Source organism: Lolium perenne, chromosome 4 (genome assembly GCF_019359855.2).
Source record: "Lolium perenne isolate Kyuss_39 chromosome 4, Kyuss_2.0, whole genome shotgun sequence".
Lineage (NCBI taxonomy): Eukaryota > Viridiplantae > Streptophyta > Magnoliopsida > Poales > Poaceae > Lolium > Lolium perenne.
Window position 1 is genome coordinate 259,744,167 of NC_067247.2, and position 17,855 is coordinate 259,762,021.

At 45.9% G+C, this 17,855-nt stretch overlaps 1 protein-coding gene across 1 annotated transcript; it reads right to left on the reverse strand.

Annotated features, from left to right (window-relative positions):
• Window positions 1-11,355: 11,355 nt before the first annotated feature.
• Window positions 11,356-16,490, reverse strand: LOC127332128 (nuclear/nucleolar GTPase 2). Its single transcript, XM_051358382.2, has 11 exons — window positions 16,141-16,490; window positions 15,420-15,553; window positions 14,624-14,753; window positions 14,158-14,318; window positions 13,919-14,020; window positions 13,715-13,819; window positions 13,489-13,617; window positions 13,266-13,406; window positions 12,817-12,917; window positions 12,099-12,156; window positions 11,356-11,952 (listed from the first exon to the last, which is right to left on the reverse strand). The coding sequence occupies exons 1-11, from the start codon at window positions 16,388-16,390 to the stop codon at window positions 11,665-11,667; spliced, it is 1,599 nt and encodes a 532-aa protein (XP_051214342.1). The 5' UTR covers window positions 16,391-16,490; the 3' UTR covers window positions 11,356-11,664.
• Window positions 16,491-17,855: the final 1,365 nt, after the last annotated feature.

The following is a 17,855-nucleotide window of genomic DNA, read 5'->3' on the forward strand; positions in this document are numbered from 1 at the left end:
TTACATTTAGTCCATGAATCAATAGTATTCTTAGGCAAAGATAGCAACCAATCTTTAGCTCTTCCTCTTAATGAGAAAGGGAACAATTTTAATTTTATAATGTCACCATCTACATCATTATACTTTTGCATTTTACAAAGTTCAACAAAATTATTAAGATGTGCAGCAGCATCATCAGAACTAACACAAGAAAATTGCTCTCTCATAACAAGATTCAATAAAGCAGGTTTAATTTCAAAGAATTCTGTTGTAGTAGCAGGTGGAGCAATAGGTGTGCATAGGAAATCATTATTATTTGTGCTAGTGAAGTCACACAACTTAGTATTTTCAGGAGTACCCATTTTAGCAATAGTAAATAAAGCAAACTAAATAAAGTAAATGCAAGTAACTAATTTTTTTGTGTTTTTAATATGGAGAACGCAAACAAGATAGTAAATAAAGTAAAACAAGTAACTAGTTTTTTTTTGTATTTTTGATATAAAGCAAACAATGCAGTAAATAAAATAAGGTAAAGCAAGACAAAAACAAAGTAAAGATATTGGAAGTGGAGACTCCCCTTACAGCGTGTCTTGATGTCCCCGGCAACGGCGCCAGAAAAAGAGCTTGATACGCGTATAGCACGCATCCGTTGGGAACCCCAAGAGGAAGGTGTGATGCGTACAGCAGCAAGTTTTCCCTCAGTAAGAAACCAAGGTTTACCGAACCAGTAGGAGCCAAGAAGCATGTTGAAGGTTGATGGTGGCGGAGTGTAGTGCGGCGCAACACCAGGGATTCCGGCGCCAACGTGGAACCTGCACAACACAACCAAAGTACTTTACCCCAACGTAACAGTGAGGTTGTCAATGTCACCGGCTTGCTGTAACAAAGGATTAGATGTATAGTGTGGATGATGATGTTTGCGAAGAACAGTAAGAATGAGTATTGCAGTAGATTGTATTTGTTGTAAAGAATGGACCGGGGTCCACAGTTCACTAGTGGTGTCTCTCCAATAAGAAATAGCATGTTGGGTGAACAAATTACAGTTGGGCAATTGACAAATAAAGAGGGCATGACAATGCACATACATATTATGATGAGTAGTGTGAAATACAATTGGGCATTACGACAAAGTACATAGACCGCTATCCAGCATGCATCTATGCCTAAAAAGTCCACCTTCGGGTTAGCGTCCGCACCCCTTCCAGTATTAAGTTGCAAACAACAGACAATTGCATTAAGTATGGTGCGTAATGTAATCAACACAAATATCCTTAGACATAGCATTGATGTTTTATCCCTAGTGGCAACAGCACATCCACAACCTTAGGGGTTCTTTGTCACTCCCAGCATTTAATGGAGACATGAACCCACTATCGAGCATAAATACTCCCTCTTGGAGTTACAAGTATCAACTTGGCCAGAGCCTCTACTAGCAACGGAGAGCATGCAAGATCATAAACAACACATATATAGATTGATAATCAACATAACATAGTATTCCATATTCATCGGATCCCAACAAACGCAACATGTAGCATTACAAATAGATGATCTTGATCATGTTAGGCAGCTCACAAGATCGAACAATGACAGCACAATGAGGCGAAGACAACCATCTAGCTACTGCTATGGACCCATAGTCCAGGGATGAACTACTCACACATCACTCCGGAGGCGACCATGGCGGTGAAGAGTCCTCCGGGAGATGATTCCCCTCTCCGGCAGGGTGCCGGAGGCGATCTCCTGAATCCCCCGAGATGGGATTGGCGGCGGCGACGTCTCTGGAAGGTTTTCCGTATCGTGGCTCTCGGTACTAGGGTTTCTTCGACGAAGGCTTTAAGTAGGCGGAAGGGTAGGTCAGGGGGCGTCACGAGGGACCCACACACTAGGGCGGCGCGGCCCAAGCCCTGGCCGCGCGGCCCTGGCGTGGCGCCACCTCGTCGCCCCACTTCGTTTCCCTTTCGGTCTTCTGAAATCTTCGTGGAAAAATAAGACCCTGAGCGTTGATTTCGTCCAATTCCGAGAATATTTCCTTACTAGGATTTCTGAAACCAAAAACAGCAGAAAACAACAACTGACTCTTCGGCATCTTGTCAATAGGTTAGTGCCAGAAAATGCATAAATATGACATAAAGTGTGTATAAAACATGTGAGTATCATCATAAAAGTAGCATGGAACATAAGAAATTATAGATACGTTTGAGATGTATCAGTATTCTTTACCTCCCCTTGTGTCGAATCAATAAATTTGGGTTTACTTCCCTCGAAGACTGTTGCGATCCCCTATACTTGTGGGTTATCAGGTGGCAGCAGCGAGAGGCTGTTAGCCTGTTAAGGGAGAAAGTGTAGCACCCCAAGCCAGATCACTTCTTCTATTCAGGCTCTAACTTCAAATTTTGGTTTGGCTGAAAAGAATGCGGCTCTAAAGGAAATGTCATAGACTAGACCTCCTCGTCGGCAATATTTTTTTTTTGAAACGGGCAAAAAAACTTTTGCCTTATATTGATATAGGAGGAGAAAACATGGGGATGGCTGAAGCCAAAAAGAAAAAAAAAGAGAAACAAGGGGGGAAACTACCCCCCGAGAAACACCATAGAGTCAATCAGCCTAAAAGCTCCCCGAGACCTTTTGCCCCGGCAAGAACCCAGTCCTTGCACTCCTCCCTAATTCTATGCATGACCACGGAGGGTAAGGAAGATTTGTTGTTAAACACTCTCTCATTTGGCTCCTTTCAAATCTCCCAGGAGATGAGCATGATGGCTATTTGAAGGCCCTTGGAAGAGGTGGTGGGGGTCTTGGCGATGGCTTACCAGCAGTCCAACACCTTCGGTCTCACCGTGTTGAGGCACAAGGCAATGTCCGGGCAGGAGAGCCACGATGCTGTTGCATTCCATATTCTCTTGGAGAAGTGACATTCAAAGAGGATATGTCGGGCCGTTTCCGGGGAGCTTCTACAAAGCTGGCAGGAAGGATGATGTGGCCATCCTCTTTTGGCAAGACGGCTAGCAGTCCAGAGGAGAAAAAGTGGCACTTCGGGGGTGCCCAGATCTTCCAAACGATGTTGACAAACGGACATGGGAGGGCTGCCAGGTGAGCTTTGTAGGCGGAGCTAGCAGAATAGCATCCATTTGGAGTTAAAGTCCAAATTATGGAGTCCTCCGGGATAAAAGAATGACGTTCGCGGTGAGTCCCGAAGGCGGATATACTGCTCCATGTGTTCCACTGTGAAAGCCTCGATCGCAATGTCGGGCGCCCAATTGTCGGCAATATAAATTGAATGTTGATGCAAACGTATTTCCCTAGTTGGTATGGGTGATGCAGCAGATGTTGTTCGTGGTTTCCAGACTTTTATTAAAATAAGTTGCCATTTTTCCAACACATAAAATAGTTGAGACTAGAGGAACACTTCTTTTTCAATATCCATACGCTTGCAGACTTTATTTAAGCAAGCTAGATGTCTGGATTGCAGGCATACTTGCTCCTCCTCTCCAGTCAAGCAAATGTGCCTTGGTCTGCTAAGGGCGAGTAATATCGGATGGGTCTATTTCCCTGCTCCGCTCATCCTAGAACTTTCACTCACCCAACTACTGACTTGTTGCACTCCGTTCCTTGGTTCAACCCCCAAACCCCCAATCTTGGGGGCTTAGCTTAGACTGAGTTTACTACTTGTTATCACCAGATTTTGGTCAAATCAGGAGGTGGGCCGTAAGAGAGATGGGCTTGGAAGATTATACGTGGAAGATCTCTGAAGCGGCCTTGCACGGGGAGTTTGGGCTGGATTGCCCGTGTATCTTTAATTATGGTAGATTGTATCTTAGATTGAAAGTTAGAGTTTTACCCGTGCACGGTTAGGTGCACGCCTAAATTAGAAAGTCCCTTGGACTATAAATATGTATCTAGGGTTTATGGAATAAACAACAACACACGTTCAACCAAACAAACCAATCTCGGCGCATCGCCAACTCCTTCGTCTCGAGGGTTTCTATCCGGTAAGCGACATGCTGCCTAGATCGCATCTTGCGATCTAGGCAGCACAAGCTCCACGTTGTTCATGCGTTGCTCGTACTGAAGCCTTTTTGATGGCGAGCAACGTAGTTATCATAGATGTGTTAGGGTTAGCATAGTTCTTCGCGTAACATGCTAGTGTAGTGCAACCCTAGCATATCTAGCCGCCCTCACACCTATCTTAGGTGTGGGGGCGGCACCCCGCTTGATCATTATTTAGTAGATCTGATCCGTTACGATTGCTCCTTGTTCTGCAAGGATTAGTTTAATATCTGCAATAGTTAGGCCTTACAAAGGCGGGGAGGATCCAACGGCACGTAGGGTGTCGTTCGCAAGTCCTAAACAGGATGTTCCGGGGATCAACTTCGTGTTGGTTTTTAGGCCTTGTTTAGGATCGGCTTACGATCACCGTGCGTGGCCGCGAGGCCCAACCTGGAGTAGGATGATCCGATTATGCGGTGAAAACCCTAAATCGTCGTAGATCTCATTAGCTTTATCTTGATCAAGCAGGACCACCATATATTCGTGCACCCCGTACGAATCATGGGTGGATCGGCTCCTTGAGCCGATTCACAGGATAACCTGAGAGCCGATCGAGGCTCGTATTTAATGTTTACGTGTATGCCATGCAGGAAACTAAGCGAGGCATCTCCATCACCTTCCTGACCAGGTATAGGTCAGGTGGCACGCCCTTGCACTTCGCATCGGACGTGTGACTAGAAGTGCTTTGCGGGCCGTCGCTCGGAGGGGTCTCAGCCAGCCGCAGCTCTAGGCTCTTCCCGGCTCTACGGTGTTGACAGTCGCTGCCCGCCGGTGGGTTTTGGCGGTCAACACATTCTGGCACGCCCGGTGGGACAATCGTCTACATCAACCACATCGCCATCTACATCTGAGATGGCGGACGGCACGCCAGTCACGTACGAGGATCTGACGGAAGAACTCAAGAAGAAGTATGACGAGATCAAAGTCATCCTCGAAGCCGACCTCATCGGCTCTTTTCACAGAACCCGTTCCCATGGCATCAGATGGAAAGGGTTCTCGCCTCAAGGTGCACTCGATGGGATAGACCTCTCTGCCCCGTCGGAGGAACGCACCAGGTCCCTGCGGCAGGAGATCAACTACTTGGTGGCTCACTCGCTACACCGCCACTCTGAGAACCTGGTTAACACGTTGGAGCGTGTCGCTCTTCGCGTGATCCAGGAGATCATGAGACACCAGTACTCGCCGTCAGGACCAGCTCTCGGGACGCATCAAGGAGAGTTGCCACTCCAGTCCCGTCCACCGCTGCCATATGCGTTGGCAGCACCAGAAGTGCCGGCTACACCGGCATTCGTCATCTACAAGATTGGTGGTGACCCTAGTGACTACCAGTTCTTGCCCGAGGCGCCTAAGGAGATCCCTCACGGATACGCGTGCACGTATGTGCCAGATTGTGGCAACTGGGCACTCACGAACCAGGCCACAACATCAGGGACTCCGGCGAAAACAGGAGGAACGTCAGCGACAGAGCTTGAGAAGCAGACGTGGCTAACTAAGTACGCCACCCCGACGAACCTCCAGAGCCCAGCTCCTGCAGTTGGCTCAGAGCTGGAAAAGCAAACATGGCTGGCTAAGTACGCCACCCCGGCGAATCTTCAGAGTTCAACTCCTGCAGCCAGCACAGCGGATCAGATCAGTACCATATTGAGAGACCAGTTCGGCATGGTGCCGAAAAGAAGGGCAATCGGCTATTCCAAGCCGTACCCCGACGAGTACGAGATGATCCCGCTGCCACCTAAATATCGGCTCCCTGAGTTCTCCCACTTCGGTGGATCCGATGGCTCCAGCTCCATCGAGCACGTCGGCCGATATTTGGCACAACTAGGACCGGCTTCAGTGTCGGATCAGCTACGCGTGAGGCTCTTCTCACAGTCCCTCACGGGATCGGCTTTCGGATGGTACACCTCATTGCCACCAGACTCCATCCGGACTTGGAAGCAGTTGGAAGAGCAGTTCCATATGCAATACCATTCAGAAGCTTCCGAGTCTGGCATTGCCGATCTAGCACAACTACGTCAGAAGCGCGGAGAAACTGTGACAGAATACATCCAGCGCTTCAGGAATCTTAGGAACCGATGTTATTCGGTTCGTATAACTGAAAAAGAAGCAGTCGAGTTGGCGTAGCAGGCCTTGCAACACATCTCAAGGACATGGCCTCCCAAGCAGATTATCCCTCACCGGCGCACATGGTTCAGAAACTGTCGGCATATGAACAGCGCCACCCGGACCTGTACCAAGACAAGTTCAAGCGTGCGATAGTCTGGTCGATGCAGAGGAAGACGAAGTTCCTGCGGGAGACCAAGAGGTAGCAGTGGCTGAATGGACTCGGGGAGGAACCCCCGTGTCCTGCAAATGGGTAAAGCCACCAGGCCCACCCAGGGGATTTGATTTTGACGTAACCAAGACTGAGCAAATCTTCGACCTCCTGCTCAAGGAGAAACAGTTGACGATTCCTGAAGGTCTCAAATTCCCCACGGCGCAAGAGCTGAACGGAAAGCCATACTGCAAATGGCACAACTCGCTCTCCCATGCTACCAACGACTGCAGGGTGTGGCGTCAGCACATCCAAGCGGCGATAGAGAAGGGGCGTCTAATTTTCAACCAGTACGCCATGAAGGTCGACACCCAGCCCTTTCCCGCCGTTAACATGGTAGAGTTCACCTACCCTGAAGGTTGCCAGCCAGGATCCTCGTTCAGCATCAACATGGCAGGACCTGGGAACCACTCTGGCAAAGATGGAGATGAGGGCAGCTGCTCTCATAGCAAGGACACAGAGGAGGCCGCTCCACGCGATCGGCTCCATCATGATGGCAAGCGCTACGTCACAGAGGGAGAGGTGAAGAACATAAGATATCAGCGACCCCTCTCTGATCACCTCCTCAACAAGTATGTAAGTCAGTATGACCAACGCCGACGGTCCAACTATGATGATGAAAGAAATCGTCTGGCGAGAGAAGCCAGAAGACATCGTCGGCATGATCGCGATGAGGAGGAGCACGAGCGCCGTGCCACGGAAAAATCAAGGGAGCAAGATGACAACGCCAGGCACTGGGACTGCCCCTTCTTCAGACACTGCTGGGATTCAGGAATGAGCCGATTGCCCACAATCGGCAATTGCCCAGAATGCAACCAGAAGAAGAAGGAGGCAGCCAACGTGTCTATGTTCAAGCGCCTAGGGCCTCTCCCGCCACAAAGTAAACGCGCTGAGTCACCTCGTTGGGCAGATCTCGAGGATTCAGAAGATGAGGGAGAAGAAGAAGAAGACAGGTGCCACCGGCCAAGGTGGTGCCCTGACGGACTCAGCCGTTCCCAAAAGCGCAGGGTTCAGCGGTTGCGCGGCCTGGAGGAAGCCGAAAGGTTGTACTTGCATACGTTAAGGAAGGCACGACCTGATCTGTCTGCAAAAGTTCAGCGAACCCTGGATGAAGAGGGTCGCCCACGGAAAATGGAGTGGCGCCCCAAACAAAGGAAAGCCGATGATGAAACATCGGCTGGCACGAACATGGTGCTCGTCCTTCCGACAGAGCTTAGTGCTCCACGATTCTACGATGCACTCAAGGTGGATGACAGCAAGCGCATAAAGTCAGAGGTTGGGTTGGTTTTATCCAGCCTGACCGAGTAGCAAGATTAAACCAATGAGCAAATCGGGCGAGGCTGATCCTTGTGATCGGCCCCAAGAATTATGAAGGAACATTACAGAACCTTCAGTCAGCGCTCCAATAGATATGGAGGCCGATTCCAGCAATCGGCCAAAATTATCCCCACCACATGTTCTGCTTGTGTTCGTCCTAGTTCCTACCGGAGCCGACGTACGAATTACAGAGCCGATATCTGCCATTCCCTGACAGATTCGGCTCGGGGGGCATATAGTCAGATGAACATGTGCAGATAAACATGTGTAAACATGCGTGCAGTGAAACATTGGGGGCCGATTAAGAAAAATTGGCCAAATAAATTTTTTTTTTGCGCAAGAAGCACAGCCGATGCAGCAGACATCGACTTAAGAGTAGAAAGCTGATGCATGACCATCGACTCCAGTTATAAGCAGAGGGTCAATGGAGCGGGAAGTGAGCCACGAAGAGAGATTCTAATGGAAGAGCTCCTCAATGGAGTGGTTTGATGACTCAGATCTTCTCTTCAAGGACCTCTAGATTCTTTTTGCGAGTATTCGAGTTCGCAGTATCAGCTGGGGCAGGTTTGAGGGATCATGATCCTGACCAATACCAAGCGCATCATGGATGTACAGATCAGGTTAAGGATGGGTTGCATCAGATCCACCAAAGGAAAGGAGCCGATCTGACTTGCAAGGCGCGAAAAGTGGACTGGAGAAGCTCGGGGGGTAGCTCGCCCTGAAGGTTCTCTGCTTTGGGGAGCCGATTTTGTTGAAATCGGCTGACTCTGCATAGGCGGTACATTTGGCTGATCCATTACCGTTCTCGCCTCGACTGAGACTCGGGGGGCAGCTGGCCTGGTGAATGCTCTGTTTTTGAAAGCCGATTGGAGTCGCATCGACTGGCCCTGCATTGTGATCTCCTCTGAAATAGTAAGGTGTTGCAAAAGAAGACTACTAAAGCTATGGAGAGGAATCGGGAAAGGAGGCCGTCAGCTTTTACAGGTTCTGGACCGTCCTGTCGCTGCAAGAGAAGGAAAGGGACTGGATTCTCAAAATAGCCGATGAGTAGTCATCGGCTAAGGGATTGCGAAAAATTATGGTCAGATATCAAATCGCAGTCTGAAATTGAGAAGTGTTTGACCGACGGGCTAATCGGCGTGTGAGTCCGGCTTCACGGGCGTCCAAAAGAAAAGGAATCCGATACGTTGCTATCGGTCCTGGCATGACGGGCGGAAGGAATGAAATTGGAGTAATTGAAGGATGAATTGAAAGAACAATTTCATTGATTCAAAGGAGCGGCTTTACAAGAAAGAGCCGATGGCTCTCAAAGAGGGATTTGGTGCCTAGTGCACTACTACTACTAGTCCTATTCTACTAGTCGTCGCTGTCCTCGTCATCACCGCCGTCGATGTCGTCGGCGCTGCTCCCAGGAAGCTCCTCGTCGCTGCTGCCCCAGCCCTTGGCCGGAGCCTCGTCCTCCTCGTCATCATCATCATCCTCGCTGTCCGCCCACATACGGGAGCGCTTCTTCGGCGGGAGCTTGGCGGAGGGGGAGGCCTTGGCCTTCGCTGCTTCTCCTTCTTTCTTCTCCTTGTCGGAGGAGAGAGGGTTCACCTCGGAGTGAAGGTGGTCCCCGTTCTTCCTCTTCGGTGAGGATTGGAGGGGGAGGCCTGAGAGGGAGGAGGAAGAGGAAGACATTGCTACAGGAGAAGAGGGTTTTTTGGTGCCGATGGCTGGAACAGAGGAAGGGGATGAAGAGAGCTAATCAATCGGCACAGTTAAATAATGAGAAGCCTGGTGGAAATTTAATGCCATTATAGTTTCCAAGGAGATGACGCCAGAGCTATCGAATTTTACAGGGAAGCTGAGAAGACAGGGCATAATGATAACGGATACTGCAACAGCTCTGCTCTGCCACGACATGACCCTTCGAGGAAAAAACAGAGTGGTTTTGGAATTATCATTGCCAAAACCAGGGGGCATGTGTTATCACCAGATTTTGGTCAAATCAGGAGGTGGGCCGTAAGAGAGATGGGCTTGGAAGATTATACGTGGAAGATCTCTGAAGCGGCCTTGCACGGGGAGTTTGGGCTGGATTGCCCGTGTATCTTTAATTATGGTAGATTGTATCTTAGATTGAAAGTTAGAGTTTTACCCGTGCACGGTTAGGTGCACGCCTAAATTAGAAAGTCCCTTGGACTATAAATATGTATCTAGGGTTTATGGAATAAACAACAACACACGTTCAACCAAACAAACCAATCTCGGCGCATCGCCAACTCCTTCGTCTCGAGGATTTCTATCCGGTAAGCGACATGCTGCCTAGATCGCATCTTGCGATCTAGGCAGCACAAGCTCCACGTTGTTCATGCGTTGCTCGTACTGAAGCCTTTTTGATGGCGAGCAACGTAGTTATCATAGATGTGTTAGGGTTAGCATAGTTCTTCGCGTAACATGCTAGTGTAGTGTAACCCTTGCATATCTAGCCGCCCTCACACCTATCTTAGGTGTGGGGGCGGCACCCCGCTTGATCATTATTTAGTAGATCTGATCCGTTACGATTGCTCCTTGTTCTGCAAGGATTAGTTTAATATCTGCAATAGTTAGGCCTTACAAAGGGGGGGAGGATCCAGCGGCACGTAGGGTGTCGTTCGCAAGTCCTAAACAGGATGTTCCGGGGATCAACTTCGTGTTGGTTTTTAGGCCTTGTTTAGGATCGGCTTACGATCACCGTGCGTGGCCGCGAGGCCCAACCTGGAGTAGGATGATCCGATTATGCGGTGAAAACCCTAAATCGTCGTAGATCTCATTAGCTTTATCTTGATCAAGCAGGACCACCATATATTCGTGCACCCCGTACGAATCATGGGTGGATCGGCTCCTTGAGCCGATTCACAGGATAACCTGAGAGCCGATCGAGGCTCGTATTTAATGTTTACGTGTATACCATGCAGGAAACTAAGCGAGGCATCTCCATCACCTTCCTGACCAGGTATAGGTCAGGTGGCACGCCCTTGCACTTCGCATCGGACGTGTGACCAGAAGTGCTTTGCGGGCCGTCGCTCGGAGGGGTCTCAGCCAGCCGCAGCTCTAGGCTCTTCCCGGCTCTACGGTGTTGACAGTCGCTGCCCGCCGGTGGGTTTTGGCGGTCAACACTACTAAACGGACCGGGACGAAGGAACCGGTATCTTAGGACTTCAATATAGATTTAGATCTTAAACCCAATCGGTACTTTTATTAAGGGGATTGCCACAAGGCAACCCGAGACTTGGACTTGAGGGTTGTAAGATTGTATGTCTTGAAAAAACAATCGTGGAGTGTTTATGATGGGAGGGGCTAAATCAGTGGAGAATGTCTTTATGCTGTTACAACGGATGCGATGGCATTAAGGCATGGTCTGGATATTTTGGAAGGTATACAGGATGTTCTCCTGTTCATCATCGAATCTGATAACCTTGAATTGATTAAAATAGGCGTGTATTTATTGAAATAGAGGTAGTAGTATATTGTTTCCCCAAGTCTCACTTCACTCTGACTACATTATTGCCGTGACGTGAGGTCGGAACATGCTGAAATTTACAACTGGGTTCGCTACTACGGAGTACTATGCTTCTGCCTATATTCATTTTACTCTAGTGAAAACCTATAATATTACATGGTATTGATTGTAAAAAAAAATACTTATAGCATAACATGGTATTGATTGTTAAAAAAAAATACTTATAGTATAACATGGTATTGATTGTAAAAAAAAAAAGGGTGTGTCTATGTACCGAAAAAAATACTTATAGTATAACGTGGTATTGATTGTCAAAACAAAAAACTTGTTGCGAACAACAAGACATGTCTAATCTATTATAATGCGAGAAATAACATGAAAGATGTAATACATATCGAAGGATTAACCCGTCTCCACAATCTGCATCCATCCTGGTTGGCAACGCCAATCTGGTTCTGTAACTTCAGTGAACTCTATGGAGATAGGTGCTTGCGAGAAAATAGATTGCGAGTGTACTTGTACTAAAAGATTAGTCTGACTGCTCCCCGAGTTCGCTATCTTCGTTCTTTCTGCCAAATTCATTCTGGCACGGGACATTCATAGTTTGCTGTGAGGAGATGATTCCCGCGATTTCTTTCATGGCTTCAGCAGTCTGGTCGCTTCTGACCACTTCCTCACCAAACTTCTCCACGGATTCAGAAATCTCAGAAGGGCCAACTTCCTTCTGCTGCGGTGGAGGAACAAAAAATGGGATCTTGCCCCTCTGCCAGTCATGAAGCACCATCTTGGCCGCTGTTGCCAGATCAGGCTCCCCGCCCTGCCAACCAGAAGTGCAAGTACAGTGTTAATTGTTAACAGCGGTTCGAGAACAACCGACTGTCCCTCTGTTGGCACGCCAAGTGAAATATTTGGTACAAATATAACAAGAGCGGATGAAAATCAAAAGTGTGACGTGATCCGTACCTTGAGTAGTTTTCCACTCCTCTTGCTCAGCTGGACGAGAAAATCGTTATCATCAGCCCTGGAGAGAGCAAAAACATTTAGCAAGACAGATATGTAATTCCAGGTTTTAATCGTTCCAGACTAACACCACTATGTTAATTATTATGTGTAAATTTCATTACCGATCAGAGTTGTAATAATCAGCCTGAGTTTTGTAGACAACATGCAATAGCCACACAACTAGATAAAAGCAAAGCTACCCCAAAAGCCTGGAAACACAACTAGCTGACAAAAGCCATGCAATAGCCACATATCGTGGGAGTACCATAACTAATATCATGCGGTCTAAGTTGGTAAAAAAACTCATGCCGCACAACAAATGGAGAAGATAGAGGCGAGTGGTTTTATTATGTTGTGGTACAGTATCATAGCACGTAAAACTACAAAAAATAGAAATTATATTATGTACACAACTTTACACTTGAATTCTACAAAGAAATACATAAATAGGTTAAGAATATAATTTATGACCTGAGATTATTGTTTTTATGGTTCAGCAATATTATTTAGTTTTCCACAACATTAACTAGTGTAGTAGCATCACTTAAATATTCGAACAGAAGTGTAACTTCCGTGATAGCTTTCCGCTACCTTGCGACAAAGGAACGTACCAGAAGGAGGAAATATGCTACAACATGGATAAAATTAAATATACTCTATTACTTTTGAAAAAAAATACCAGTGTTGTATTTTATAAGCTCTTTGTAGATTCTCCTTTTTTACACGCCTTAGAACTTCCCCAATGTGCTCAGAAGCATCATCCAAATTTGTCACACGTACCTGGTCACAAATATAGTATGTTGCTTTAAAAACACTCGATCACTAGTAGCTAGCACTCTTAATTTGTTGCCAATACATGCTATAGGACATAAATCTAGAGCAATACCCTTCCTAGATGAAAATCAAGATATAGCAAAACAGTACAAATGAAGACATGGAATTGCAGGCTGCAACTACAGAAATAAATAATATCCTCATGCTGAATTTATGTTAGAAGAATGGCTTTTCCATATGAATAGGAACAAGATGGGAAAGTAAAAAAACAGATATAGAATGATAACTCAATGTTTGATCGTCTGAAATTTCAAAATGAAAAGACAAAAAAAGGTCAGGAATGGAGATACATACCACACCCTTAAGAACTACATCAGTTTCGGTATCGTTGTTTTGGTACACAACCCCGGGGCAATCAATTAAGAAGACTCTTTTAGTCAAGGTGATGTACTGCCACACCTTCGTCTCTCCTGGAATTGGAGCTACCTTACAAACCTACAAAAAAGTCAAAAGATTACCCTAAGAAGTTCCATGACTTCTATCTAGTCTAGAAGGGCTTGAAAGGGAAGAGAATTACCGTTTTGGAGCGTAATGTGTTGATAACTGATGACTTCCCAACATTGGGATATCCAACAAATCCAACGGATATTGCTTGTTTGTCGCTCTTCAAACGGGCAAACTGCCGCAATACTGAAAGGAGACATCCCTGGAAATGGTTTTCCAAATTACTTGTTGATAACTGAAAACTGCCGCACATTGTACAATTGCACAATAGACATAATACAATGAAAACTCCCACCTACTTTTCCAAATGACTTGTTGATGCTTGCATGGAATGCTAGGGTGGGATAGTCCTTTGATAGAGTACGCAACCACCCTTTTGTTGCGGAAGCAGGTACTAGATCACACTGAATGAAAAGTGGAATGTACCCAATCATCAATGTGTCACAACAGGTAAGAATCGACATTTAAACAATTATCAGTGTTGCATAACTTAAAACTGATACCTTATTTAGTAATAATACCAAGTGTTTGTGCTTTGCATTCTCCTTCAGGTGTTTCTCTAGATGGTAGCATCTAGTTCCCATTGGATCCCTGGCATCCAACACCTGGGCAAGAAATAAAAATTTAAGCAATTCAATACAGACATACGCTTATATAAAACAGTGTCTACGTGCACAGAAATTTCGTTGATTGCAGAGTAAAGAGCAACTCTCACAAGGACAGAAGGTTGTGTAACACTGACCTGCACTACAACATCTGAGGAGTCAATAACTTTATATAGTTCACTCCATATTCGTTTGCTCTGTCCCTTCTCAAACATATTATGTCGGACTAGATCTCGTAAGCCATCTTCCTGCTCATCCTTGGGCAATTTCGATGAAGCATGTTTTTCCTCAAAAGCATCTATAAGACAAAATATAGTCCCCACAGACTAAGAGTTTGCAGAACTGACTTCAAAGATCATGTACCTTATATTACTGACAACACTTATTCACTTATTCCTTAACATTGATAGTTTGAATAGCAGATGAACAGCCACTAGGCCCTCGAGTTAGTTAATATTATTTTATCATATGCATGTGGCGTTCCATGACTTGCCCTTTCTAGCTGCAGAACTGGAATCTAAACACAAAGCTAATTGCTTACTTCTAGAATTGCACTAACTGAATGACGTAAATCACTAGAAGAAGAACATGTCTGACTCATACCTTGAGAATTATCAGCTTGCTTTATTAGAGATTCATAGTCGAGACTGGATAGTTTTGGGCGTTTCCGCTTGCCCTTAGGTCCAAAGGCATGCTCAAAAGGCTCAGTGTCAAGAATATGTGCCCGGCCATCCTGTACCATCAACATGAGCATTTATGAGTTGAACATTTCATATATTACAATAAGACTACTTCATCACCATATTAAAAGTGGAAGGTCCTGATTGAACCAAAGAACACAAGTAGTGAAGTAACAACGCTAGCACTACTTGTTTCAGCACAATAGTGCCATACAGGTAGTCAGGTACTCACTAATACTGCATACAGGTTCCGTATCTCAATAACTATATAGGTAGAAGCTATATGAGTGTGGCATTTTGTAGCTCGGGCTACATGTAGCCCTTTTTTTCAAAAATCGAAAATAGCATTTTATAGTTTCACAAAATTAGGAACAAAAATTCTATATGTAGACAATGATGTACTCTACGACTCTGAAGTAAAATCAATATGAAAGACTCAGTATTTTGGGCTGTGCAAAATTCACAAATCCATGGATCTGAAAACAACGTGAACAGTACAGATTTTGACACCTCCTTGTCAGAATTGTCATTTTTGTGTAGCCGCTAATATAACGTATTTCATCCTGAAAATTCGCACAGTGGTAGAGTACATCATTGGCTACATTCAGATTTATTTTGAAACTTTAAATGTTGAATTTGAATTTTGTAAAAAAACAGGAGATGTGTAGCTCGGGCTGCACTTTGAGTTTTCCAAAGCTATAACTGTACATAAGTTTCACCTTCCGATCATAGTTCACAAGCGAGAGAGGCAGCTTCCGGGGCTTCAATACGACACTGTAGTTATTTGAAAGCCCACCCTTGAGTTCCTCCCTCATGAAATCAAGTAATTTCTGACTGGCAACACGTGTATTTCCTGTAACAGCCAAGAGGCATGCAGAGTAATACAATCAACATACACTGTTGTATCACTCGGCTTAAAATGGAACAAACAGGAAGAAATATTCATATATACAAATTCAATCTCCAATCAGGCACACTGACTGGACACCCTATCAAGGTATCAACAAGTTAATCCAGCATGAATCATGGCCAAGCTTGACCTAACCAACCATTTATTATGCCCACGCTCCCATGTATCACTCAGCAATATCTCTATTGCTTCATTGAATCAATGTACCCAAACCAAACATACCCTAATCAATAAAGCAGAAGCCATGCTAATTGCCACATTAGCCGACCAAAAAGAACAAATTAAACCTTCACATCCTCCCTGCTTTTCTCAGACATCTATTACTTAGCTCCCGACTGCTCCTGCACTACAAGTGAACACATACCGCCCCAACAAAGATAGTCCAAAATTGACCCAAACCAACAGCACGTGATGTATACTAAAATTTAGCATCGCGTTACATGCCAACACCGAGTAAGCTCTACCCTAATCTTAACTCCAACGATGATCGACCAAGTGCGCGATTAAGAAAACAGAGAGGCCCTGCTCACCGAACCACCGGGGGTCGGGCTCGATGCGTGTGTTGGGGAGGTCCTCGGACTTGAGGTCGAGCTTCTTGATCTTCCCGCGGCGGTCCCTCTTGGGCCTCAGTTTGTACATATTGAGCCGCCGCACCGTGGCCGCGGACCGGCCACCCCCGCCGCCGCTCGCGCGCTTCTTGTCATTGGGACGGTTGACGTCGAGTGAGTGCCTGGGCTTGCCCGACACGTTCAACGGCCGCTCCTTCATCTTCTTCGCCATAGAAGAAGACTCCCCTGGTTTTTCCCGTGTTGTTCCCCTGAGACGAGGCGGCGAAGAGAGGAGGTAACGAGGCGGAGGCTAGGGATTTTATAGACGGGCGAGCAGGGTTTTTTTTTTTTTTTTCGAGATGTGCAACGAAGGTGCGCATGCAACGTCAGTTGGACCGGGCCTTTAGGGGCTGGGCTGGATCCACCTCTCCCCGCGGTTTTGGACCTTGATTTTGCAACGTTTATCGTAGAGCACAAGTATCCACGTTCAGGCTTTTTTTTTTTTGCGAATATAGGATAAACTCCCTCGGTTTCTAGATATTCATACTTATAATCTTTATTGTAATTATTTCGAGTTACCAATGCTTTTATTATATTTCTAGTACTTCTCTAACTATGCTAAGCTTTCAAATGGAAGAAGTGTTGGACTCATAAGGCTACCACTTGTAAGTGACTTTCATTTCTCGTTGTTTTGGTTTAAACGCAAAGTTTCTTATGGTTCTTTATTTCTTGCTCGAGTACGATCAAGTTTAAGCTTGGAAAAGTTGATGGTTGTGAAATACGTCATATTTTCTCGTGTTTAAATCCTAGCTAAGTCAAGAAATTGACTAAGTTTACCTCTCAACTTGCCACTAATGCCTAATCACAACAAAGATGTGCAGTCTCTTCTGCTTTTGGATGATGTGCAGGATATCACGTCATAATGGCAAATGGACTTGCAATTACTGGAGAAAATCGCGTCAGGAGCATGGCAAAGTTGACTACGCTCGGAAGAATGGTTCCAGGGACTTTAACGGGCATCGTTACGGGCAAGCCCCGCCCGTACCACCCACGGCCGTGTTCCCGAGGTCAAACACTATAAAACTCGTGAAGGAACCGGCACTAAAAAGAGAGCCATTTGTCATCAAACAGAGCCTCCATCCACCAGATCCATCTGCAATACACCGAAGGAGATCCATCCCCATAGTTCATCCATTCCATCCTTCATCTCCTCCATAGCCATAGCCATCACCATTGTAATAGAGATCTCCTTGAGAATTGGCGACCATTGTAAAACTATTGTGATTCAATCTAAGTATTTTGCACAATGATTTATATCTTTGTATTTAATCCATTGATCTAGATATTATGTGTGAGTAGTCCTTACGGGCTGCGGGTTGGGGTGAATCCTCGCAGTAATTATGTGCATCTAATCTTATGTTATGTGTAAAATTGAATAGGATTTTTGCGATCTTGTATCCTTGTCTCTTTGCCTCATCTTTGATGATCTGTAGGTACCCATATCATTCGAGACGATCAAGGGAAGAGGTGGGATGAGTGGAGAAAGGCATGCTACCGCAAAATCTCAGTGACAGAAAGTGGAAAGTACCGGTACATGTTTAGTGATTCATTCGAGATCATAGCACAATCATCTAGCTTAAGGCTTTGGTCAGTATTTACTTAAAAACGGTTGTTGCTTGCGGCTGTGAGGACAATGG

Bases quoted from the DNA above. Each gene is read 5' to 3' on its own strand.
- LOC127332128 (XM_051358382.2), bottom strand. From the start codon at position 16,390: ATGGCGAAGAAGATGAAGGAGCGGCCGTTGAACGTGTCGGGCAAGCCC. The intron at 12,157-12,816 runs GTATTTTTTTTC...TGCTCTCTCCAG, and splicing joins GCTTATAAAATACAACACTG to GGCTGATGATAACGATTTTC. The intron at 11,953-12,098 runs GTACGGATCACG...TCTGGTTGGCAG, and splicing joins GGAGTGGAAAACTACTCAAG to GGCGGGGAGCCTGATCTGGC.